A 27,204-nucleotide genomic window follows, 5' to 3' on the forward strand; every position below is an offset into this window, starting at 1 on the left:
GCTTTCCTGCTTTAGGAATCCCCTCAAACACACACTGGAACTTCTTCTTCAGAGCACATTTAACTTTACCTCCACAAAGATCTGAATGAAGACAAGAAATAACATCAGTAAACAGACATTTCAACCCTGTACAGAATGAGTATCTGAACATCTGCTGCTCTGTGTGCTGAGACATCAGTAAATGTGTCATTTATCCAGCAGGTTAAACCTTTAGAGAAATCCTCTTACTGCTCTGCAGACGGTCAGCCAGCTCCTCCTGCTTCATTCTCCTCAGGAAGTGAACTGTGATCTTCACTAATGCCTCTCTGCTGCTCCTCTGCTCTTCATCCTCACCCTCCCTCTGACTCTCTAAGCATTCTGGGTAATCTGGACTCAGAGCCTTCTGCATCTTCTTCAGCTCCTCCTTCACAAAAGTGAGCATGTTGTCCTCCAGCAGCTGGAACAGAAAACTATATGAATGAGCCCATCAGACTGAAACCATGGAGCCAAACATCAGATCCATGTTGGACACACTGATAACCCGCTGGTCTACAGAGTGCAGCATGGAGATGGCTGTGAGCAGAACAGATGGGAAAGTAGTTGTTGTACATGTACAGACCATAAATATGGAGTCCAGCTGTGTTTGATGCTGCTGGGCAGACGGACCACTGGGACCCTCTGAGCTCTGCTGGTCCACTCTGTGGAGGAATCATGAAGAATGAGCTCACTTTGTGTCTGTCCACACAGAGAGCAACACAAGCTGAAGCTCCATGAAGGGATGTGTGGGTGTGAGCAGTGGGTCAGAGGACTCCCTGTAGTGGGAAAGCTTTACTGGTCCTGCTGATCCCACTGAGAACCAACAGCTCAGTCTGCAGCTGCTTGGAGCTTTCAGCTCACTTTGGTTGGGTCCCAGCAGCTCTCACCAACCCCTTCAGAAAGCTTTCCCTCCCTGCTGAAGTGCCCTGGAGCAAGGCAGCCAGAGCCAGTGTGTGCTGGGATCAGACTGGTTGTACTGGGCAGCTCCCAGTGTGAAGGCCTCAGACCATGACTGTTCAACATCACCTGATGATTGTTTCCCAAAGACGGGAGACAAACTTTCATTGCAGCTTCCAAAGCTGTGTTCAGTTAACTGGAAGAAGCAGAGTTCCTGTCTGTTTACCCAGTTTCATTTCAGCCTCTCAGGACAAACTTTAGTTCTGTTGCTCACTGATCTGAACTGGTCAAAGCTTTAAGCAGCTAACCAGCACCCTGCTGACTGTTCCTCTGCTGAACCTGGAACACATCACACCTCCATCAGCTCCATGTGGTTCAGACGTTCAGCTTTTTAATTCTAAATAAATCTGTCTGTCCTCCTCCATCCAGCAGCACCGGCCCCCCTGAGGGGAAGTTCCTGCCAGCAAGAGTTAGCAGAAGACCGTGGATATAGCAAACACTTTTCAATCGACCATTTTACCAACCAGGGCAGGTTCAAGAATGAGAAATAAATGTAGGACAACCAGAATGTTAAAAATGGACCAGACTCAGTGAATAATCTCTATAATATAGATCAGTGAGCAGTGCTGACCAACATGTCATTGGGGTCATCAGGTGGGAACCTCCTTTCATCAGTGTTTCGTCTAGTTGGGCCCACAACACCTCCAGGAGGCTAGACAGTGACCACTGGCGTCCCAGAGTCACCCCCCTAATGCCAGCCATCACTGCTCCTCACACCACAACAATCATCTTTTTGGTTCGGGTAGGGCGTAGAAATAGAAGAGGTAAGATAAGTAGGAATGGAATTCAAACCCTGGTTTGGGTAGGGGGTAATGAAAGTATAGCGGGTCAAGACACACGAGCAGATTCAGCAGACAAACTTACCTAAACAGTCCTACAGTCACTAAAAATGGCAGCAAAAACAAAGCCATACTGGCCAACTCACCTAAAATGGCCGCCTGGTTTCAAAAGGCTCACATGGGCCACACCCTCCACTTAAATACATCCTGAATTTCTTCTTTGCTTCTTCCAAGAGTCTGTTTTCCCTAAGTGCTCCCCCTGCTGGGCCCCCAGCTGCTATTGCTTCTTCTAATCCAAATCCACTGACTGGACTTTACTGCCTCATCTGACACTTCCTTCACTATTTTCCTCACATTCTGTCCACTTACACCCAGCTCCCTCAACAATGAGACAACAGACTTTGCAACAAATCCTCTACATCCTACTTCCACTGGACAGATTCTAACCTTCCATCCTCACTGCTCTGCTTCTGCCCCAAACTCTACATACCTAAGCTTTTTCCTTTCATATGCTTCTGATATTAAAGAATGCACTTTGTTCTTTTGATATGATTTTAAAAAAACTCACCTTTGTTTGACACAGCTGCGTTTACGTTTGCCGGATATAAGACGTTTGTTCTCGTGGGGCTCAGGATTTTCCAGCCTCCTCCTGATGAAGAACAAGTGTCAGGAACATTTAAACATGAACAACAGATCAGATCTGTGCAGCAGAGGGTATTTCTCTTGTAAAAAGCTGAATATTTCCACTGTTAGCCAGCCACAGCCACCAGGCTCTGTTGGAAACAGATGAACCTCAGAGGGGACAGTAGTAGAAGGGACGTGTGTTGATCAGGTTTTCTGCTGATGGGTGACAGTAACACAGACCATCAGGTAAAGGCAGCAGCTCCAGCATTATGGGAGGTAGAATGAGTGTTTTTCTCAATGGAGCCTGGTGGCTGTGAGAGCGACACTTTAAACGGCTTCTAGACAGAAAATATCACAGTAAAAAACATGAATGCAGCCTAGCTTTAGGCTGAATGAGCTTTTTTGTTGTTCACTCCTAACTGATGGAAACTTTCCACTAAAACACTGACTGTGGAGTAAAAAACTCAGAAAGGCGCCCCCTGCTGGACCAGCTGCTGTCCTGCAGACACTCAGAAACACCTCCAACATCATTCTTTCCTCTCTGACTGCTGTGTTGGTGGGAAACATCCAACACACACCGCTTCACATATGAACACAGAAATGGATGTGAAGCAGAGCTGAGCTCACATTAAACACATGTTGGAGTAAAAACTGTTCAAACTGACTCATTTTACTCTGTTACAGCATTTACACTCAGCTCACCTCTTAGGGGATGGATGTTGGGCTGATTTGAAGTCATTACGAATATCCATCGACCGGTCACTCTTTAAGGACACACAGCTGGGTCCAGGTCCAGGTCCAGGTCTCTGATGGATCCTGACAGAAAAACACTTGTTTTCTTCAAACTAAAGTATCAGTGATAGTGTTTGAGTCTGCAGTGAGACGGCCTGTCAGAGAGTCAGTGTGGCTGCTGTGGAACAATGTTACAGCTCCCCCTGGTGGCAGCTCTGTGATCTTACAGAGCTCAATGCTGATAAACACACACACTCTGAAGCTTTTAACCCTCAGATTCAGACCAATCACCAGCGACCCTCAGCTGCTTGCTGCACAGCTTCCCTGTGGACACAGGTGCTGTATAGAAGTGGCTGCACATGTGACGTACAGGCGTCTGTATGTTACAGAGCCTCTGTTACAGAGCCTCTGTAACATACAGCATGAACAGTAATGGCACCGCACGTTACTAGGAGCAGGTAGGCTCTGCGACCTATAAGCATGTAAAATCACATTGACAATCCACTTTGAAAGTCTCCGTTTTGACAGAGGTTGACCTTTCCTACAGCCCCCATAGCAAATAAACAGTTTGTCCGATTTACGAAAAATGGCTGTAGCCCCCACATACGCCTTGAGCTGCTCTGACAGCCCTGTTCCCTGCTGTGACGAGCTTGGTGGACTGAATGCGGCCAACTCAATTGCTCGGTTCACATGTGAGGGAGGCACCCTCTTTGGCAGGAAGGAGGGATTGGGTAGGAGAGTAACCCCCGACCCATCCGGATACCAACGCATACACATCTGGCTCACCGGCAGGGCGTGGAGTTCACCCACTCGCTTTGCTGATGTGATTGCCCGCAGAAATGCCGTCTTTGCAGACAGTCACCTGAGTTCTGCCTCTCTTATGGGTTAGAATGGAGGCCGACACACTGACCTCAAAACCAAGGTCAAGTCCTATAATGGTACCACAGTGTCCCTTGACGGCCTACCTCTCAGTGCGCCCCTCAAGAATCGACAAACCAGATAGTGTGATCCCACTGTCTGGTTGTTCACTCTGGCATGTTCTGCCGAAATGGCCGCCGCATATACTGTACCTTTAAGGTTGATGCACATCTGCCTGTGTCCAATAATGACTGCAGGAAACGTAGAATGATGGCCACCGAGCAGTTCTCCGGCACCTCACCCTGTGTCTGGCACCACTGAGAGAAAAGCTTCCACCGATTAGCATAGAGTGACCTAGTGGAGGGACCACTGGAACTTAACACCATGTGGATCAGCGACTGGTCGCAGGATGCCAGGAGTGGGTCCTGGCTCCCAATGGCCAGACCCAAAGCTGAATACGATCCGGATTCGGATACCATATGCGTCCCCCCAGCTGAGAGAGGAGGTCCAGTCTCCTTGGGAGGCGCCATGGTGCCCTCTGGAGTAGTTTCAGCAGCACTGGAAACCATGGCCGCCCTGGCCAGTTGGGGGCCCCCAGTAGCAGTCTGTGGCCCTTCTGTCGCACTCTTTCCAGCATCATACGGATGAGCGGAATTGGAGGAAAGGCAGAAAAGAAGGCGGGGTGGCCAAACATGAGCCAAGGCATCCTGTCCCAGAGGGCTGGTCCCCCCCCCCCATCAGTGAGTACCAAAGGGGACAATGTGTGGATGTTTCTGAGGCAAAAACATCCACCACTGCTCTTCTATATCGGCTCCAAATCATCTCCACCACTTCTGGGTGGAGTCTCCAGTCGCCCTGTGGCAGCCCTTGGTGGGAGAGAACATCCGCCACACTGTTCTGTACATCTGGAAGGTGTACGGCCCCGAGGCTCAAGATGTGGGGAAATGCCCACGTTAGGAGCTGCTGTGACACCTGCAGCCCCTGCTTGGACCTGGTGCCACCCTGATTATTTATGTGATGCACTGCTGAGGTGCTGTCTGAGCAGACGAGAACACGCCGCCCCCTAAATACAGGAAGAAAATGTTGCGAGATATTTTGCCCTGAGCTCGAGCACATTTATGAGAAAGAGGCCTCTCATCGACAATGAGTCGAGACTCATGCCGAGGTAATCTACCTTCTGTCTGGGTGTCAGGCTGCTCTTGGAGTAATTGACTGTGAGGTCCAGCCGGTTCACATGTCCAAGGATACAAGCAGTGTCTCTAGCCCCTTTCACACTGCCGAATAACCCGCGTTTAATTCGCGAATTTAGCGTGTCCGCTGTTGCGTTCACACTGCCGACCCGGGCTGCCGCGTCAACTCGACTCGCCTTTCGACCCGCGTCGGACCCTAGTCTTTTTGCCGAGCCGAGTTTGATGTGTACGCAATCGACGCGGGTCGGACGTGGGCGTGACGTGAGGAGTTTAAAAGACAGAATGGACAGCTGATTCAGAACAACAGCGACAGGTGAGGACAAGTTTTACTCTGTTTTAGCCTACATCAAGTTCGAGACATTTTTTAATATGGCCAACTGGGGAGACAAGGAGGTCCGCGAGCTCCTCAGCCCCCGAGCAGAGGACGTTATTTACCGCCACATGTCGGGGACGGTGAAAGATGGACCTCTGCTGGAAGGGCTGGCGAGAAAGATGGGAGAGCGCGGTTTCCCACACAGCAAGACACACCGTAAAGTAACATTTCCTTGAACTGCATTGCAAAAACGAGTTCTCAAGGTGTTCCGCCATCGTTTGTTTGAAAAATTTGATGCAGACAGGTGTATTTAACCCTACCTCTGACGCATGGCTTGTGCCAACGTCATTGTACACGCCCAGCATTTTCTGTGTTTCGTGTGACGCTCTGCCACTAGGCAACTCCCCCTGAACTCGGCTTCAGGCGACACGGGTCACCCTGACACGCCAAGCGTTCACATTGCTCGACGCGGGTCGAAGGTGCAATTTGGACCCGCTAAGGTAGCGGGTCGCAGTGTGAAAGGGGCTTATGACTGCCTGCTCTGCAGTTGGGGAAACACTTAGCCAATCGTCTGCGTCTTCGTCCCCTAGGTGCTGCCGGGTCTGCGCTCCCGCTAGCGGATAGCAGCGCAGTATCCCCTTCCACCTCTGCCAGTGTAGCCCTTCTGACAGACAGTGGCATAAACCCACAGTTCATACATGGGTTGTCAGATAAACTTGTCCTCAGGTGCTCAACCCTGAGACAGGCCAACTGATCGTGGCCATCCTCAGGTTGGAGGGGGGCCATACAAGAGTTACAGACATGCGAGCTCAACATGTCATCAAGTGGGACAGTTAACAAAAAACGAAAGAATAATGCAGTAAATTAGCCCATAAACAGTGTAAGACAGTCACAGCGGAGACACTGTGCCGCACACCCACACAAAAATAAGGATCAAACGCGTCCGCACCGGAGCGTTCCTCTAGAACACATTTATTTTATTTATTTATTTCAACGAGTCAGTGCACTCCACACTGCCCGACAATTTAAAGTAAGATGTCAATGGCGTGCTTACTGCCGCTGCAACCCACCGAAAGCAGAGAGTCGAGCAACGTAGCTGTAATATAACGTGACGAAAACACCCCCGTTCAAAACAAATACAAGCCCGGCGAGCCTCTGGCTCTCATCATCTGCTAATAATCAAGCAACTTGACTGTCTGCAGTAATTCAGTACGAATCGTAATGGCGAGATCACCGCCGTTCGCCCGAAAGAACAGACACACTTGAAAGATTAAGCGGCTTGCCGCAGTCTCTGGTGGACGAACAGCCGAAGCACCAACACTCAGGATACAAGACTACCAGCGGCGAGCCAAATTTGACCTGCCATCCAGTTGAGTTTTCCTCAATTGCGAGAAGATAGAAGGAACAGATTGCCTGATGACGTGGGGGTCTTATACTGGGGCGTGCACCCTACCTCATCCCAAGGTCACAGGTGACTTTGTTGGTATAATAACTCGACCTGCACATATGTGAGATGGAGATATCCAGTGCTGAAAGCACCGCCCTCTGGCGGTCAGGAAGAATGAAATAGAACATCCAACACACACCGCTTCACATATGAACATAGAAATGGATGTGAAGCAGAGCTGAGCTCACATTAAACACGTTGGAGTAAAAACTGTTCAAACTGACTCATTTTACTCTGTTACAGCATTTACACTCAGCTCACCTCTGAGGGGACGGATGTTGGGCTGATTTGAAGTCATTACGAATATCCATCGACCGGTCACTCTTAAAGGACACACAGCTGGGTCCAGGTCCAGGTCCAGGTCCAGGTCCAGGTCCAGGTCCAGGTCCAGGTCCGGGTCTCTGATGGATCCTGACAGAAAAACACTTGTTTTCTTCAAACTAAAGTATCAGTGATAGTGTTTGAGTCTGCAGTGAGACGGCCTGTCAGAGAGTCAGTGTGGCTGCTGTGGAACAATGTTACAGCTCCCCCTGGTGGCAGCTCTGTGATCTCACAGAGCTCAATGCTGATAAACACACACACTCTGAAGCTTTTAACCCTCAGATTCAGACCAATCACCAGCGACCCTCAGCTGCTTCCTGCACAGCTTCCCTGTGGACACAGGTGCTGTACATAGACGTAATATACGTAGACGCCTCATGGCGTGCTGGAACGTAACAGCGTCGCCGCCATATTGGATGGGTCTCCTCACTCTGGGCTCGCACCGGAATCAATTGGAGTCGACGGAGAGTGAGCAAATATGTTCTTATTTTGTGCAGTTTACGGTGGCAATAACCGGCGCAGAATTGATACCAGATGGCGTGGGATTACCTTTCACAAGTAAGATTAAACAGCAACTTTGGTTATTTTACTATATATAATATTATGTCATCCTAACTAACGTTACTTACGTGTAACGTTATTACAGCGGGGACTGGTACTCTCTCTCATTGTCTCCTGCTGTTTTTTGTTTCTTCTTCATATTTTGAAGGTTTCCCAGTGATACAGGCTTCAGGAGGCAAAGAGAAGTTGCTATAAGACGGGAGAGTTTTGTTGGGACTGAGCCGTCAAAGCTCTGCAGTGAGCACTTCAGGCCTGATGATTTTGACAGGACGGATGAGATTGTCAGGCTTAGAGATGATGCTTGTGTCATTTGTGGTGTCTGTATTTCACAGAGTAAGGCTTCACCACATCGCAAAATGAACGAATAACTGGAGTTACAGAGTGCCAGCGTACGCGAGAAGCTGCAAAACAGTTCTTTTTCAAGGGTTCCAGCTCCCCAGCCCCAGTTGCAAGCCTAACAGGGTAGTATAACGCTGGAATGACCTGGAATTATAACGCTTATTTTTCTAGCCCTTTAAAAATTATATTAGATAGATAGCTAGACAGATACTTTATCGATCCCGAAGGAAATTCAAGCATCCAGTAGCAGCAATAAAAATGTTTATACAATTATAAACACTAAATATATATTATATATCTATAAACATCACTGGGTTGGTTTGGTCATTTTGTTCTTGTTGCTTCAGAAGCTGGTTTTAAACTGACGTCATTAAACACAACATGTGAGAAGGGAATATTTCTGCATCAGCCGCCCTGTTCACTGCATAATCAGCATCCTGTGAAGAATCCACATCAGTGGACAGATATTCAGCAATATTCTCCCTTTGTTTTAATAAAGAGCTGCAGGACTGAACTAAAACATCACATCACACACATGATGCAGCTAATTAGTCTCATCAGAGACATCAACAACTGATCCAAGTCTCAAGTAATTCAGCTGGAAACTGGTTATCATCTGAAACATGATGCAGCCTCCACTGAATACTGACAGCTACTCACTGCTGGGCTGATGGAACATCAGGACGGAAATCAATGATGAGACTCTTCGACCGGTCGCTCTTAAAGGACACGCAGCTGGGTTCAGGTTCAGGTTCAGGTTCAGGTTCAGGTTCAGGTTCAGGTTCAGGTCCCTGGTTGATCCTGATGGGAAAAAAATGCTTTTCAGCCTGCATGCATGATATACTTAATAACCTCTAAATCAATGACCTGATGTTAACTTACTCTGCTTTGGAGGCCTGTAAGCTGAAAAGTGGGAGATCCTTCTGCAGTTTGCTCTGTGAGGACCCCCTCCTGGGTCCAGGTCTCTGTCCCTTCCTGTGAATAAAGGTGGTTTGGTGATGTGAGCGCTGAGCTGGGACATGGAGGAGAGTTATGGACAGTTAGAGATGGTCACCTCACCTCTGAGCTTTGCTCTGGCTCTCATGTTCCCCACACAGAGAGGTTTCAGTGTCCTCACTCTGATCCATGCTGCTGAACTCACAGCAGCTCACACACACTTTCTACCTTCTTCTGCAGAGGAAACACACATCATTCATCTGCACAGCAGCTCACACACACTTTCTACCTTCTTCTGCAGAGGAAACACACATCATTCATCTGCACAGCAGCTCACACACACTTTCTACCTTCTTCTGCAGAGGAAACACACATCATTCATCTGCACAGCAGCTCACACACACTTTCTACCTTCTTCTGCAGAGGAAACATTCAAAGAATAAAAAAATTACTTCGATAATTTGTTCAAGTAAATAACAACTTTTTTTTTTTTACTTGGAAATTTTTAAAAGAAAATTTAGTTTACTTTTCCTCACAAATTAATAATTACAGTCTCAAAAATAAGACATTTTATTCACTCACTTCTGTCACTGTCAGACAGCTGGTGAGGTTGTGATAATGATGTTAATTCTGAGCAAACTACTGCAACACAAATACAACTAGAAGACTTTCATTTGTATCGCACTGCAGCATCTCTTCAACTCGTCCGTTCATGGGAAAGTTGGGAAGCTTTCTAAAAAGCTACAAAACTCTCTCCTTTACTGAACCTTTACTGAAATATTCCAGAAAATATCATCAGACTGAGGCTCCTGGGTGCAGCCAGTCCAATAAAGTTACAGTGATAAAGTTGAGCTGAATATTGAGCTCAAATATCAGTAACATCACCTGTAAAATATCTGTTCATTCTGTCATACTGTACAGTTATATTTATCATTTCATCCATGCACTATGCACCAAAAAGAAAATAGACATAAACACCAGATACTTATGTACATACAGATTTACCTACTCAGCTTTTTCTACATGTACATAGCTTCTGCTTTTAGTTTACATATTGCACATAACTGGCAATAAAAGGGATTCTGATACCGTTTCATTCGTTCATCTTTTTACTAGGGCTGGGCAACGATTAAAATGTTCAATCTAATTAATCACATGATTTCCCTGATTAATCGCGATTAATCGCATTTGTACGCAGAATCCAAAAATGAATCCAAAAGTAGTGTATAGCTTTTAGCATTTAGCTTTATTTTAAATGTGCTGCCATATGAATGAAAGTGCCATAACATTTGTTGTGCAAACACACTTTTAACATCAGCATCTTTCTGTAGTTTTTATGTAGAAGCCTCGCTCCACTGTCTGTTTCCTTGAATGACTTGCTGCTATCAGTTGTGTGTTTTGCCTTTAAGTGATATTTTAGACTGGAACTACTACGCTGAGAAGACAATTCAACTTGGCAGTGTTTACAGATGACTTTGGTTCTGTCGACTCCGCCGTCTGGGAGAACTTTAACATGAAAATGGCCGAGTAAAAGTTCCGTACCCTTCTCCATGTTTGGTGGATCCGCCGATTACTTTCTTTTCCTGTTCCACAGCAGCAGACTTTTACAAAATAAAAGCCTGTGAGCAGCAGACTTTTACAGAAAAAAAGCCTGTGAGCAACAGACTTTTACAAAATAAAAGCCTGTGAGCAGAAGACTTTTACAAAATAAAAGCCTGTGAGCAACACACAATAATAAAATGAATAATAAAACGGGTGGTCCGTGGCGTAGTGGGTTGTAGCCCCATGTACAGAGGCTATAGTCCTCGCTGCAGCTGGCCCCGGTTCGAGTCTCGCATCGGACGGCCCTATGCTGCTTGTCGTTGCCCCTCTCTCTGCCCCCTGCTTCCTGTCTCTCTGAACTTTCCTATCCATTAAAGGCACAAAAGCCCTCAAAATGTTTTAATTTAAAAAAACAAACATGCCTCAATGCGTGATAATAACGAGTTAAGTCGCCCAGCCCTACTTTTTTCTCATTTCTTCATTTAGATGAATAATACATGTTCACTTATGATAATCCGACAATTGTACACTTTAGAGCATCTCTTTCACCTATTATTATATTATTGAACAAATATTCCAAAGTAAGGGTTTAGTGAGACATTCATAACACATGTAGAGTATTTTATTGCTCTGGACAACAATTTTCATCCTTTTTTCTTCTTCAGAGAAATTCTCCTTTAAAGCCTTTCTCAAACTAACCTTTAGCTCGCTGGAGGAGGAGGCCCCTCTTCCTATACTTCCCCCACATGTATGTGCTTATGGAGGCCCTCTGACACACCCGAGTTCGACATAAAATGGTGGATTCGTCGTCTCCTTTTATTAGTTCGGACTTTCCAGTTCGAGTTGAGCGTCTGTTTGTTTCAACGCTGCAACGATTCTGACGAATTTAAGTTTTCAGTAGCTGATTTTAACGAGTTAATCACAATAAAGGAATAAAAATGTTTGCATTACCTTCAGATTCTGCTTCACATTAGCCAAAGGAAATGTCCGCAGTCGCCACGTTCATGAAAGTGAAAGTTTAAACAAGCAGGAAATTCTTCTGGAGGGGCGTGTTTATGTGGATTTAACACGTAAAAAACAACGTCAACAGTTATTCCCACTGCCGTTTCCTAAGTGTAATGGAGCCATAACTGAATGTTTGCTCATGCTTCCTGTTAGAGGCTCTGTTCTGAGGGTTAACGCAGCCATTTAAACCTTTAAATCAAGTATCACACTGTTTATCATCCAAGAACCACTAACCGGTGTGCTCCATTTGGCACGTTTACCTCACAAAATCCACCAATCACCTGACACCTCTTCCATAAAGAGAGTGTTTGAATGGATGTGTGGGTATGTAAATGTAACACAACGTTCAGTCTAAAAAAAAAAAAAAAAAAGGATAAATCTTTGGTTCATGTTAAAATCGAATAAACGCTGAGAATATATCAGAGAATCAACATAGTATTGTGGCGGACTTTTAAAAAGCCTTCGTCGCTACTACGCTGAGCCACAGTAGGGGGCAGTGAATGTGTTTAAAGCTGCCTGGCAGCTGCCACTAAAACTCGCAGAGAAGAAGAAAGTGTTGATAATGTAATGCTAACAATGGCAGCCTCCCCGGAGCTCCAGATGGATCACCTTCCTTCAGACCCGCTGTTGCACATTTTGTCCTACCTGAGCTTCAGAGACCTGGTCCAGTATGTATTTGACACCGAGCTTAAACACACAGAGCAGGGGGCAACAAACTCCGACTGTTTTCCTCCACGCGGAGACGTAAACAAACTGCTGGAGGCGATCAGCTGCAGAGCTAACGGACGTTCATTCCAAACGGCAGCAGCTGGTTAGCTTAGCATGTAGCGGCTGTTTTTAGTTGTAGTTTCCCATAAAAGGAGGTGATAAAAGTCGCCGTCAGCAGTTTACAGCGGCTACTAATGAGAATAAGACGGAAAGTCGAGCTGTCATATAGCGCCGAGCTTACATGGCGACTTTAAAATGCTTAGAAACGAGATAAAGATCTTGTTTACAGTTAGCCTCTTGCTAACAGCTGCTAGCATTTTGTTGCTAACAGTTAGCCTCTTGCTAACAGCTGCTAGCAGTTTGTTGCTAACAGTTAGCCTCTTGCTAACAGCTGCTAGCAGTTTGTTGCTAACAGTTAGCCTCTTGCTAACAGTTGCTAGCAGTTTGTTGCTAACAGTTAGCCTCTTGCTAACAGCTGCTAGCAGTTTGTTCACGATTGTCTGTTAATTGTTTCATGAATTAATTACTTCGTGTAATGTGAAGAGTCGAGATTTTTCTGAAATTAAAACCATGGACCTTTCCGGTCATGGGGGTAGTGTATTAGAATATTTAAGATGTGTACAGTAAGAAAAGAGGTCTTTTTGTTGTTTATGTGGATCCGTGTCTGACAGTAATGGCACAAAATGTAAATAAGATAAGCAAAACGTTATTTGTCATCAAAGTACAGAATTATACACACATATGTGGGGAAAATACAGATATTATCAGCTTAATGTAGTTAAAGTACACGCAGACTGTTATTTAGCTGTATTTAAATTTACTGTCGTAGAACTCAATCACATGCTTTAATAGATTTGTGTAAAATAACTCGTATTTTCGACTTTATGTAGCGAAAGGATACGAATAATCCTTAACTTTGTCTAATAAAACTCCAGTTATCAGCTTCATATACCTGAAGTACATCAACTTTATCCATTTCATGCTGTAAAAGTTACACAAATCGTTTCAGCTTCCTGTTGTAAAACTATCCAAACACTGCCAGTTTCATGCATTACACGAGTGTGAACAGGTCCATGCAGTGGAAGGACACACAGATATATATATTTTGTGTTTGTTTTAATATTTTTATTGGGAGGTAAGGCACATTGAAAAAGAAATCAATGTCACATTTACATTGAGCATTGTATCACCACAGTGTCAGTTTGAACAAACATATCGATACAGTCAAAATAATGTGCATCTTGATGAGTTAAAAAAAAAACAGTCTTCCTCCTCGAGTGTTTTTATTTATTTATTTATTTATTTATTTATTTATTTATTTATTCACAACAATTCCAGAACAATACACAATTGTGGGGGGGGCTACTTAACTAACAGTTAAGGACATCTATATATAGCAATTGAATAAGTATAATAAGTGTAATATGTACATGTGTGTGTAAGCTGCTCAGTATAAATAAAAAGGAGGACAAAAGAAAAGGAAAAAGAGAGGAAAGAGAAGGAGAGAGTGAGTGGGGGTCCATCAATCAGAGGGCAGAGATTGAAGAGAATTGGAAAAAAAGTTAAAAAAGGAAGCCACTTGTAGAATTTGTCAGAGTTACCTTTCACTGAATATCTGATCTTCTCTAGCTTTAAAAAAGACAGAGGCTGTGTTCGAAACCACATACTACATACTACATCAGGGCTACCCAAATCCGGTCCTCGAGGGCCGACGTCCTGCAGGTTTCACATGTTTCCCTGCTCCATCACACCTGATTCAGATCGATGCTTCATCAGCTGGTTTAACAACCTTTTGAAGAGCTCCATTTCATCTGAATCAGCTGTGTTGAAGCAGGGAAACATCTGAAACCTGCAGGACGTCGGCCCTCGAGGACCGGATTTGGGTAGCCCTATACTACATACTGATCTATCAGACAGTATGCAGAGCGTTTACCCACAATGCATTTTGCTCCTGCCCGAGCCGAAATCAGCCGGCCTGAAGCTGATTTCCCTTAAGCTCTAAACTCTGTAAACTTTAGCAACATTTGAAACATTTTCAGGTGAGAAAGTAGTCGTTTAGATCCCCAACGTGTTGAAGTATGCGGTTTGGAACACAGCCAGAGTATCATTAAGCCACTGAGAGCTTGAGTACACACAGATTTTAAGTGGCTCCTTTTAAGGAGTAACTCTGCCTCCTGTCTGTCTCTCCAGTTGCAGCTACGTCAGCAGGAGGCTTAACGACCTCTCCAAACACAACCCTCTGTGGAAGTCCCTGTGCTGCAAACACTGGCTGCTGACAGAGTGAGTTCCCTGCAACACAGGTGACGTCACACACCGACTACACGGTGGTCTAACCCCTTCTTCCTGTGTGTTCAGCGCTGACCGGCTGCAGAGCGGCCTGTCCTGGTACTGCCTGTTCAAGCAGCACCACTCGGACCTGGGCCGCTACATCCAGCACTACGCGGTGCTGAAGAGAGCCTGGGAGCAGCTGAAGAGCTTCCTGCAGCTGAGGTGTCCACGCATGATCACGTCGCTCAAAGGTGACGCGGTCAGACGACACGGCTACACGTCTCCTGCCGTCGTGGATACTTTTTATTATTCAAATATTTTTATTGATATTCACATTAAACACTCACACTAGTACTCAATACCCCAGACCAGAGGGGAAGAAATGGAAAATAAATAATGATAATAATAGATAAATAAATATGTATAATATAAATAAATATATTTAATAAATATAAATAAATAGCCTAAACTTAGGCTACACTATATTAAGGGAAGGGAGTTCATCCTCAAAATATGATAGAAATGGTTGCCAGACTTTATAATATCTATGGGTGGTGCCCCTGGCAGTATATTTAAGTTGCTCAAGTTTGAGATGGGACATGACCGCCTCCACCCAACGCCTGTGAGAGGGTGGCGTAAATAGGGATGGGAATTGATAAGATTTTTACGATTCCAATTCCATTTTCGATTCTGCTTAACGATTCGGTTCTTTATCGGTTCCCTTATCGATTCTCATTTGGAGAAAAAGGACAACAAACCGGTCGATCAGCATCAACTTTGTTTAGTTCAGAAGTAACACGAGTCATGACCTCACAAACCCAACAACGGTGAGGTCCACATTGGTCTATCCTGGCCTGGGTAATTTAACTCTTCCTGCTCTGGTGAAAGGAGAAGCTGGAGGTAGAGGTGAACTGGGGGTAGCACCACCAGCCTCTGGCTCTGAGCCAGTCAGGCTCTGTCTCTCATGATTTCATCTAAATGTAATGCCTGAGAAGGCATTCATTTAACCTTAACCGTTACTAACAGCAGGTTTTACAATGAGGCAAATGGCGCTAACACGATAGGCAGTGTTTGTTAGTTAGTTAGTTACCTGCAGTGTTAGCCGAGGACATGCTAACGCTGCTAACGTTGCTAACGCTGCTGCTGGGTTCAGATTCACCAACGTTAGTCCGGAGCAAATCGAAAACGCGACATTCATTCATAGTTATTGCATGTTGGTAGTATTTCCTCCCTTTAGTGAAATATTCACTTTGCAAGTTGCCCTGTTGTCTTTTTTAGGGATGTGTAATCAAACTTTCGAGCGTTTGTACCGCTTGGGCGCCATGTTTACTGTTGGCTGCTGGCTGCACTGGACTCGCCACGCAACGTTGCGCGGTGACATCATTCGCGCCCACTGGAATCGATAAGGGAATCGTTTGCAAAAGCGCCAAACGATTCCAAGGAATTGAAACACTGGGATTCGGTTCTCAACAAGAACCGGTTTTCGATTCCCATCCCTAGGTGTAACCTTCTTCCAACTAAGGAAGAAGGTTTTATTAGACGTCGAGCCAAAAGAGTAGAGAATGCTACAGCCTCAGCCTGGTGCCTAGATATCGGCGTCTCCTGAGGGACAACCCCAAACAATGCAGTCAATGGGTTGGGACTGATGGCTTTATTACACATAAATGAGAATGTATCAAATATACATGCCCAAAATGGAGCCAAAACATGTGACTGAGGCTAGCTGGGTCCTGCCTGCATCTGATGCAAGTTGGGTCTAAACCAGGGTAGACTTTGGCTAGTTTACTTGCAGATAAACGTAACCTGTGTGGAACCTTAAATTGTAGCAACCCATGTCGGATACATATTGAAGAAGAGTGCACCGACGTAATTGCTGCCTGCCAATTTAGATCTGAGATGGTGGTTCTTAATTCTTCCTCCCACAGCCTTGCTAAACGGTTAAGTGACATGACGGCAACCCTTTGGATGTTATCATACAACACTGACACCAGACCTCTTTCAACTGGGTCCATGTTCAAACATTTGTCAATCCACGTACTCTGAGGGGTTGTCAAAGAGAAGTGTGTTTTAGTCGTGGATACTTTTTAAACCGACACAAACGGGATTCATGCTCGGTGCTCTGTGTGTTCGCCGCTCAGACGGAGTCACAGAGGTGGAGCTGAACAACGTCGAGGGTCAGATCGGCTGTAAGCTTCCAGACGACTACCGCTGCTCGTACCGCATCCACAACGGCCAGAAGCTGGTGATCCCAGGGTGGGTATTTTTTGTGCTTTGAACAGTACTATACTTGAGTTTATTTTCTTTAAAGAAAAAGGGGGAGTTTGTTAACTGTTAATGCGCATGTGCGCCCCGGGGGGGTAGTCGTTCCTACCGAGAGATTGTAATGGCGGTATTGTGAATATGGCTCAGTAAAGTTTGAAGTTCGTTTAAAACGAGTGTCGTCTTTGTGCACTAACATTGGTAGCAGAGGATGTCGGCACATAGCTACAAAGTGACTTTGGCAGCTCGTTCATGCTCGCACTATTTTCTTAGCGGTGGCGGAGTAATATCAACGAACATCCAGGACAAAATGTCAAATAAAACACGACAGAAGCAACTTTTCGCCAGGAAATTTGATTTGGATTACCAGTGCACACCAGTAACCACTCCGGTGAGTTGATGATTTTGAAAACGGACGTTATGGTGCTTTTACAGACCTTTTTGGACATGCACATGACTTGCTGTTCTGAAGCAGGTTGAGATGAATCAAAATTAGGCAAATACCAGAGACAGCAGTAACCATCAAAAAAGCGGTGAGGGGGGTTCTAAAACATTGCAGACGACTCAGAAAAGAGGCTTAATGTTGAAAATACCGCAGTTCCCCTTTTAAATACTTTTTGAATTTTGTTTATATCTGCTACAGAGGCTGAGAAATCAATAATTTAGTAATTGCTGAATTAACAGAAAAACTTCAGGTTTTAGGGGGTCTTTCTGAAATTGCCCATAGGTTTTACAGGCATTCTTTTCCAGGCGTTTTAGGCCTAAATGGGTTAAGAATATATCAGGTTAAAGGATCTGATGTGTCAGCAGGACCTGGAAAAACTAGTCCATGCATTCATCTTCAGTCGGCTTGATTACTGTAACAGCATCTTTACAGGTCTACCTAAAAACTGCAGCTCAGTCAGAACTCTGCTGCTCGAGTCCTCACTGAGACCAAAGAACTGGACCCCATCAGTCCAGCTCTGAGGTCTTTACACCGGCTGCCTGTCCATCAGAGGACAGACTTTAAAGTTCTGATGCTGCTCTATAAAGCTCTGAATGGTCCAGGACCAGAATGCATCAGTGACCTCCTGACCCAGTATGAACCCAGACCCCTCAGCTCATCTGGATCCGGTCTTCTATCAGTTCCCAGAGTCAGAACCAGACATGGAGGAGCTGCATTCAGCGTCTATGCTCCACATGTCTGGAACAAACTCCCAGAAAGCCTCAGATCAGCTGAAACACTCAGTGGATTTAAGACACACCTATTTTCAGCTGCGTTTGAATAAAGCTCAAAACTTAATCACATTTTAACTCCTGATTTTATCTATTGTTCTTATTTCTTTCTTTTTTGTTTAAAATTTAAATCATGCTTTTTATTTCTACTGTTTTAATGTATCTGTAAAGCACTTTGAATCGCCCTGTAGTTGAATTGTGCTGCACAGATAAACCTGCCTTGTCGGACGCTCCCCCGCCGTCCCCCCTCCGACTAACCCGTCTGTCTCTGTGTCCTCAGGCTGATGGGAAGCATGTCCCTGTCCAACCACTACCGGTCGGAGGTGCTGCTGGATGTGGAGACGGCAGCTGGAGGCTTCCAGCAGAGGAAAGGCATGAGGCGCTGCCTCCCGCTCACCTTCTGCTTCCACACCGGCCTCAGCCAGTACATGGCCCTGGAGCCCGCGGAGGGACGCAGGATGTGCGAGAGCTTCTACCCCTGCCCCGTTCGTACACTTCCTGTCTGCCGCACCTTTCACAGTAAATGCCACGGCGGGGTTTTCTGAAGCCGTCTTCTGTCTCTGTCACAGGATCAGACGGCTCAGGATCCTTCAGCCATCGACATGTTCATCACAGGTCTGTTGAATTTAAATCATTTACCCGTGTCCTCAGAAAGGCAAAAGCACAGTTTTAAACTCGTCAGGAACATCTGGATTTCCCTGTGTCGTACCAATGTGTCACACCAGAATGACTCCAGTCGAGATGTAAACAGTCTGTCGTGTGCAGAGATGAGCACAAACACACACGTAATGATTTAATGCAACTGGTCCACTGCAGGTGTTAGAACGAGACAAATGGAGCCTCGTTTTACACTTTATTCATTTATACTAAGAGCAGAAGTTCTGCAGCATTCAGGTGTTCGTTAACACGATGCCAAGGAGGAAAGACATCAGCAGCTGCTGCTGCCCATCGACCTGGGAAGGGTTATAAGGCCGTTTCCAAACTATCTGGAGTCCATCGTTCCACAGAGAGAAAGATTATTCACAGGTGGAAAACATTCAGGACAGCTGTCAGTCTTCCCAGGAGTGGACGTCCCAGCAAGGTCACCCCAAGGTCAGAAACCCAAAGAGCTACATCTCAGACTCTGCAGGCCTCAGTTAGCATGTTAAAGGTTAAAGGTCACCCCAAGGTCAGAAACCCAAGAGCTACATCTCAGACTCTGCAGGCCTCAGTCAGCATGTTAAAGGTTAAAGGTCACCCCAAGGTCAGAAACCCAAGAGCTACATCTCAGACTCTGCAGGCCTCAGTTAGCATGTTAAAGGTTAAAGGTCACCCCAAGGTCAGAAACCCAAGAGCTACATCTCAGACTCTGCAGGCCTCAGTTAGCATGTTAAAGGTTAAAGGTCACCCCAAGGTCAGAAACCCAAGAGCTACATCTCAGACTCTGCAGGCCTCAGTAAGCAGGTTAAAGGTCACCCCAAGGTCAGAAACCCAAGAGCTACATCTCAGACTCTGCAGGCCTCAGTTAGCATGTTAAAGGTTAAAGGTCACCCCAAGGTCAGAAACCCAAGAGCTACATCTCAGACTCTGCAGGCCTCAGTTAGCATGTTAAAGGTTAAAGGTCACCACAAGGTCAGAAACCCAAGAGCTACATCTCAGACTCTGCAAGCCTCAGTCAGCATGTTAAAGGTTAAAGGTCACCACAAGGTCAGAAACCCAAGAGCTACATCTCAGACTCTGCAGGCCTCAGTTAGCATGTTAAAGGTTAAAGGTCACCCCAAGGTCAGAAACCCAAGAGCTACATCTCAGACTCTGCAGGCCTCAGTTAGCATGTTAAAGGTTAAAGGTCACCCCAAGGTCAGAAACCCAAGAGCTACATCTCAGACTCTACAGGCCTCAGTTAGCATGTTAAAGGTCACCCCAAGGTCAGAAACCCAAGAGCTACATCTCAGACTCTGCAGGCCTCAGTTAGCATGTTAAAGGTTAAAGGTCACCCCAAGGTCAGAAACCCAAGAGCTACATCTCAGACTCTGCAGGCCTCAGTAAGCAGGTTAAAGGTCACCCCAAGGTCAGAAACCCAAGAGCTACATCTCAGACTGCAGGCCTCAGTTAGCATGTTAAAGGTTAAAGGTCACCCTAAGGTCAGAAACCCAAGAGCTACATCTCAGACTCTGCAGGCCTCAGTTAGCATGTTAAAGGTTAAAGGTCATGACAGCATAGTTAGAAACAGACTGAACAGGTATGGCTTGTGTGGAAGGGCTGCAGGAGAAAGCCTTTTCTCTCTAAAAAGAACATGGCAGCACAGCTTAGGTTTGCAAAGCTGCATCTGAACAAACCACAAGACTTCTGGAACAATGTCCTTTGGACAGAGCAGACCAAAGTGGAGATGTTTGCTCATAACGCAAAGCAGCACGTTTGGAGGAAACCAAACACAGCATATCAGCACAAACACCTCACACCAGCTGTCAAGCACGGTGGTGGAGGGCTGATGATCTGGGCTGGTTCTGCAGCCACAGGACCTGGGCACCTCGCAGCCACTGAGTCCACCATGAACTCCTCTGGATACCAAAGTGTTCTAGAGTCAGATGTGAGGCCAAGACTTCACTGGTTTGTTCTTCTCTTTATCTTGATGTGAGGTTATATTTCCCTCATTTAGATTATTTTTGTTCTGTTTTTATTCCTAAATTCTGATGAATAAAAGCTTCTAAATGAAAGATGGTTTTGGTATACGGTTGTCAGCCTCATCCTTTTTAAAAAGCCTTTAATGTGATGAAAGCTGCACAAACCCTGGCTATAACTAAGTTAATTATCCGGAGTTTTACACTGAAACAAAGCGTTTCTGCGTTCAGGCTCTTGTTTCTTGGAGTGGTTCACAACCTACGTCAACAACGTTGTCACAGGAGAATATCCCATCATCAGGGACCAGATCTTCAGGTAAATGAACATGAAGCAAATTCTGAATCTGACCACAAATTAAAACGGCACTGAGTAGATTTTATTTGGTTCTCACGTCTGTAGGTACGTGCACGAGAACGGTTGCGTGGCAACCACAGATGACATCACCGTTTCCGTTTCTACCTCCTTCCTGCCGGAGCTGTCGTCCGTCCACCCGCCTCACTACTTCTTCACCTACCGCATCAGGTGGGCGTGGCTTAGCGCCGCTGGTTCTAACTGGTTGTAACTGGTTGTAACTATAGCCGCTTTCGGACAGAGCCGTTCTAAGAACGCAGTTATCGGAACTGTCCTACTCGAATTTCGTTCTGATAACTATCCTTCCCCAGCGGAACTGTTTCAGTCTGCATTCGCACATGAGTCGGGACTGATGCGCCGCGCGCAGCCGTCTGCGTCAGTGACGTGTTACGTTAGCCGTTTAGCGCCACATTCAACAACAAAACAAAACAAAAAGTAAGGTGAGACGAAAAAACACCACAAAGAAGCTAACATGGAGAGCGGGGAGGCCACTGTGTTCATGGTCTGCATGACGGTGATATTATATTCTGATAACTGCGTTCTTAGACTGGCTCTGTCCGAAAGCGGCTTATGTCCGAACGCGGGAGAAAACGGCCCCGCGGATTAAAAGGTTATTAGAACTGCCAAAGGTTCCTACAGTCCGAAAGCGGCTTATGGTTCTAACTGGTTCTAACTATGGTTCTAACTGGTTCTAACTATGGTTCTAACTGGTTAATGGTGCGTTTGCAGAATAGAGATGTCCAGCAGCGCCTCCCCCGAGGCCACCTGCCAGCTCGACAGTCGCTACTGGAAAATCACCACCTCCGATGGCAACGTGGAGGAAGTCCAGGGGCCCGGCGTGGTCGGTATGTCGCCCGCGTCACGTGACCGCACGCTCAACTCTGATTGGCTTAGATCAGCTGCTTAAAGTCTGTCTGTGCAGGAGAGTTTCCCGTCATGACGCCTGGAAAAGTGCACGAGTACGCCAGCTGCACCACCTTCTCCACCCCGTCAGAGTACATGGAGGGACACTACACCTTCCACAGATTGGGTGACTGCCTCTTATCTACACACACACACACACACACACCTCCTTCTGATGCTTGTTCTTCTTCTAGCCAACAAAGAAGAAGTTTTCCAGGTGGCCATCCCTCGCTTTCACATGGTCTGCCCCCCCTACAGAGAGCCATCAGGTCAAATGGTAAAACACACACTTCAGACATGACGTTTGATGTTTTCACAGGCTCTACAGCTACATGTTTATGAACATTCATCACGCATGCATTTCAGTCCTCCACCTGAGACATCTTTGTAGGTTGTTGTACAGCTCTTCCTCTGCCGTGTTCACACCATCAACCATCAAATCAAGAATGCAATCAACCTCACAAAATAGAGGCAAAAACAGATCATTTTAGTTTGGATTAATATGAAGCAAACCACCGCTGTAATTATGAGCAGCAGATAGAAAGAGATGCAAACAGGCTGCTAAGAGACTCACAAACTGGCTGCACAAAGGCTTAAGTACACAACAACTGTAGAGAGGTCATATGACCACAAAGAAATAGAAACTAATCCCAGTGGGAACGATTACAAAATGACTTCAAAAGATGTTAAAGTCCTACAGAGAGACAAAAAAATGACCCCAAAGGGACACTGGATCACTTCAGGGAAGCTTTTCTGTACACGCTGCACGAAATGATGAGAGAGAACGGCAAAGGACCAGAACGACTGTGCTGGGTACAGCCTGTTTAACAGACTGCAGCCATCAACAAAAAGCCAAAATAAATCACTTTTATTCAGCAGAATTGTAGCAATTCAAAGCCAAACTGCAGCCTAGCTAACTTCAGGAAATGTAAAATGACTCTGTCGCGGCCTTTTAAGTTTCCAAACTACATTTTCTAACAAAGGCCGTGGGTGGCAACAGGTGGTTTGATTCTTGCACTTCAGAGTTGATTGTTTAAAAAATATATGTAGTTTATTTCCAACAAAAAATATGAACAAAACAATAACTAAAAATCTCTTACAACTTAGATGAAAAACAAAAGTTAACTTAATCTGATTTAATGAGCTCTAAAAGTGTTAAAAAAAATCATTTTACCACCACCTCCCGTCTTCACAGCGGACATTTGACAAACAAAAAGCTCCTCCAACACGCCCCCCCGGTGTGTTCTTAATCTGTCTGATTAATGGGAGGGTGTAAAAGTTGGTCCAGCCTGCATGCGAGCTCTTTGCATTGTGCAGATCTAAGAACAAACGCAGCAGACTCATTTTAGGAATCACCAACAACAGTCTTTCTTTTTCCGTTTTTCTCGTGTCTCATTGTTCCGGACAGTTCAGGACCACGGACAGCGCACCACAGTCTGGTGATTATGACGTCACCAAAGCCGAACGCTAGCCTCGACAGAACACTAGAAAAACATCGAATTAAACGTGAAAACGTGCGTTTGAGGCTCAGTCTCATTTGTTTGAGGCTTCAGAAAAATGAAGTGCTTCTTTCCATCAGAGCTGAGGGTCGTCTGGACCAGTGATTCCCAAACTGTGTGCCGTGAGGCAAGTCCAGGTGTGCTGTGGGATTTTGTGACAACCATACGTTGTTATTGCAATATAAAACTACACAAAAAATATTTTTTCATTTACTATAACAGTACTTTGTATGCACTCCTTTCACAATACAGAGGCAAACTCTATACCTAAAAACAATTATTTAAAAAAAAAAAAAAAAAAAAAGTCCTCAGAGAACCCCATGTCAGCAATCCTCAGCCCGAGTGCGTCCTGTCGGGAGAAGTTGGCTAATGCAAACGTAACTGCTAGTTAGCTAATGCTAACTTAACTGCTAGGAGCTAATTCTTCTGCATCAAACTACCCAAGCATCTCCCACCACACAATTGAACAACTTCTTCCTTTCCCCGCTACCTGCCTGTGTGAGTTGGCGTTCTCTGCTCTGGTTAAACATGAAGAACAACAGGAGGTCGCGGCTCTCTGTTGAACAGGACTCTGCTCTGTGCCACCGAGGATTAAAAAAAATCTGCCCCGACAGGCACATGTATCTCACTAATTTGTAAGTAGGCAAAATATTTACAATAGCACATGTCTCCATGCTGATTGCTGAAATGTTGCATTAACCCCTTAACGCCTGAATTTATATAGCTGTATATAAAAAAAAAAGGTGTGTTTTTAGCCTTTAAGTAGATGGTAAATAATGCTGAGATCATTAATTTCACTTTTGCACAAAAATAAATAGAATGTTTTGTATGTTGCAAATTTGCATCCTGGTCAATTTGGAGTCAACGGTTACTCCGGCTACGGTTTGTAGCATAAATGCGACAATAGGCGTTAAGGGGTTAATAATTTGTAGTTTAGGACCATGGACAGTTCTCTGTGCTGAGTTTCCTTTGCCTCATTTTTAATTGTGTGACCCGTCTGGTTTAAATGAGTGTAGCTGCTTTGATGAAGCCTAATTTGATAAAGTTTCAAATTTATTTTTGAAATATTTCGTTAATAAAAATTTATCAAATTTATTTATATAGCACATTTCATGTACAAACAATTCAAAGTGCTTTACATAAAATACATAAAAGAATATAAAGAGAAACAAAATCATTTAAATGAATTTAAAAATAAGCAACAGTCCAGATAAGTTCAAATATATCGTGCAGATTTCATGCATAGACACATGAGAACAGAAATGTCTTTAACCTGGATTTAAAAATGTCTACATTTGGTGAAAGTTTAATCTCCACTGGCAGTTTGTTTTAATTTCATGAGTAATATAGTTGTCTTTGTCACATTTTATTTAGCATTAGTAGATAATTATGCACATTTACAGATATTTGACATGATATGAGTGATAACACGTGTTATAAGGGCTATTTGGCACAATTTTTGATTCGTCCTTTGGTGTGCTCTTTGGGAACCACTGGGCTGGACGATCTGACGACGTCTTTATGTGGCGCTCCAAAGATGCGTTACAGACGCAAAGCGATCCCAGTCAGTCCGATCTTTCAGCTCCACTCAAACCTTTTATCCCTAGTTTCTGTTCTGAAAGACTTATTTAAATTCTGTTGGATCATAAAAAGAAATGAAAAACTCTTCGTTCTCTGCAGCAGAAGACATCAACCAGCTACACGTCCAGCTTCGACGATGACGAGGACTTCTACTACGAAGATGACAACGACAACGGAGACGACTTCGGCAACCTGCGAGGAATCAACATGGCTGCGTTGGAGGGGGCGCGGTGCCCTCGACACATCTGACCCCCGACCTCGGGGGGGGGGGGGGGCTTATGGGACAGCAGCATCAACCAGAGCCATGCAGAGACTTCCAGCTGCCGAGCTGAAGCGGATGGAGTGCAGTGATAGAAAAGATGTTTTGTTTGCTAAACCTTTGTCACAACACTGATGGATAAACTGGGACAAGATGGATCAAAGAAAGATGCCAAACGGCCAGCGATGACTTCCGGATTCCGTGTAGAAAAAGTCGACTTTTGAAATTGAGAGCGAAGTTTTCTGTGAAAAGTTGCTCGTCTTTTTCCCACTGCGGGAACCAAAAGCTGCTGGTTTACCTGCAGCCTCAGGACGCCGTGCAGTTCGGAAAGATGAGGTTTCACCTTCAGTGCATCACGCTGCTGGTGCAGAAGCCTGTGTGTGTGTGTGTGTGTGTGTGATGTTACAAAGCAAGCTCGCCTGGCTTGAAGAGCTTCAACTGTCGGCTGTTTTCATAGTTTTTTTTTTTGTTTGTTTTAAGCTTAGCTGCAAATCTTCTGTTCAATAAAACATAAAAAAAACACGTTTCTGAGCCCAAAGTGGCGTCAAATAAAAGGTGTAAAGAGACTTCGAGCACTTGGGCTGTGTTCAAAACCGCATACTTCCATACTGCATACTTCCATACTACATACTCATCGATCAGACAGTATGCAGAGCGTTTACCCACAATGCATTTCGCTCCTGCCCAAGCCGAAATCAGCCGGCCTGAAGCTGATTTATCTTAAGCTCTAAACTCTGTAAACTTTAGCAACATTTGAAACATTTTCAGGTGAGAAAGTAGTCGTTTAGATCCACAACGTGTTGGAAACCTGACAAAATACCGGCTGTTTACAATTTTGTTCCCACGAATTCGGCGCTACTAAAGCTAGCTGCAGTGAGCAACGCGGCTAGCAACTTCCTGTTATTTTCACAAAATAAAATACCCGTTGCCTTTTATCATAGGGAAAGCCATTACGATACAATTGGTGCTTTTGTTTTGAAAACAGGAAGTGAACCTACGTCACGTTACGTTGCATCTTGGGTAGTTTGAGTACGAGTAGTAACCTCATGATGCATACCCAACATTTCGGAGAATCTAGTATGCATTCGCTTACTAACTCAGAAAGTTAGTAGGAGTAGTAGGAGAAGTATGCGGTTTGGAACACAGCCTTAGTTTTCCTTTAAATAACGGTGTTGATCTAATCTGCCTCCACACAAGCAGCTGCTTGGGTCGCTTTTCTCACTGGTCTGATGTAAAGATAAGAAGCCGAGTCGGAACAAACGGGATATATTATCCATGAGGAACCGAGCACAGCGTCGAAGCTGTGCGTGTTTCTGAACATTCATACAGATGTTCTAATGCAAGAGTACCACTGAGCGTAAACTGATTCCTAATACCAGGGGTAACCTGCAGCTCTTCCATGACTCCCACTGAAAGGTGAGTAAGAACTCACCTGAAATCCTGTTGTTGCCCCGGCTGTGGAAGTGGCTCCTTTTGTTGTTGTTGTTTGTGAGAGAAGGAAGCATCTCTGGGGAAAAAGCAGGAGAAGTTCGAGCAGGTTTCAAACCGTTTTAAAAGTAGAAACTCCGTCTTTTCACTCCGTTACCGGTGGCAGAACATTGAAAATGAACTGCATCAGGAAACACCAGGAGACGTCACTTTGGGATAGATACAAAGATTACAGCGGTGGTTTGCTTCATATTGATCCAAACTAAAATGTGAGCAGTAATGATAAGAAAATGTGGAGAGAACAGCTGGGGTCTGTTTCTGTTAAAGTGTGTTTGGATCACGGCTCGTAAAGATTTCCTTCCCGTTTCTCCGGTGGAAGCTGGATGCTCGGTGGGATTTCTTTTGTATCTTTGAATTGAATAAATAACAGATACTCAATATACGCGCTTCACTTTCTTCCTCTCCAGCTCAGATGGATCCCGACGGGATCTCTCAGTTCAACCAGGACATCGGAAA

The 27,204-nt window shown here is 45.1% G+C and overlaps 2 protein-coding genes across 3 annotated transcripts in view; one reads left to right on the forward strand and one right to left on the reverse strand.

Moving 5' to 3' along the window:
- Positions 1-11,854, reverse strand: part of LOC142391520 (uncharacterized) — a 47,353-nt gene extending 35,499 nt beyond the window's left edge. The window contains exon 1 of the mRNA XM_075477347.1: positions 11,566-11,854. The gene's annotated coding sequence lies outside the window, so the exon portion shown is untranslated. The remainder of the gene's footprint in view (positions 1-11,565) is intronic.
- Positions 11,855-12,162: 308 nt separating this feature from the next.
- On the forward strand, positions 12,163-27,128 carry fbxo3 (F-box protein 3). Of its 2 annotated transcripts, none has more exons than XM_075477350.1 (12): positions 12,163-12,287; positions 14,518-14,607; positions 14,683-14,846; positions 16,734-16,848; positions 18,350-18,554; positions 18,639-18,684; positions 20,898-20,982; positions 21,067-21,189; positions 21,748-21,863; positions 21,941-22,048; positions 22,116-22,198; positions 25,101-27,128. In XM_075477350.1, exons 1-12 carry the CDS (start codon positions 12,187-12,189, stop codon positions 25,248-25,250), a joined length of 1,386 nt encoding a protein of 461 aa, XP_075333465.1. In that variant the 5' UTR covers positions 12,163-12,186; the 3' UTR covers positions 25,251-27,128. The 2 variants fall into 2 exon arrangements, with proteins under 2 accessions (XP_075333465.1, XP_075333466.1); XM_075477351.1 differs by having other exon boundaries at positions 25,104-27,128.
- The last annotated feature ends 76 nt before the right edge of the window (positions 27,129-27,204 follow it).

Source organism: Odontesthes bonariensis, chromosome 11 (genome assembly GCF_027942865.1).
Source record: "Odontesthes bonariensis isolate fOdoBon6 chromosome 11, fOdoBon6.hap1, whole genome shotgun sequence".
Classification (NCBI taxonomy): Eukaryota; Metazoa; Chordata; class Actinopteri; order Atheriniformes; family Atherinopsidae; genus Odontesthes; species Odontesthes bonariensis.

Bases quoted from the DNA above. Each gene is read 5' to 3' on its own strand.
- fbxo3 (XM_075477350.1), top strand. From the start codon at position 12,187: ATGCTAACAATGGCAGCCTCCCCGGAGCTCCAGATGGATCACCTTCCT. The intron at 14,847-16,733 runs GTGACGCGGTCA...TTCGCCGCTCAG, and splicing joins CATGATCACGTCGCTCAAAG to ACGGAGTCACAGAGGTGGAG. The intron at 18,555-18,638 runs GTTCGTACACTT...TCTCTGTCACAG, and splicing joins AGAGCTTCTACCCCTGCCCC to GATCAGACGGCTCAGGATCC.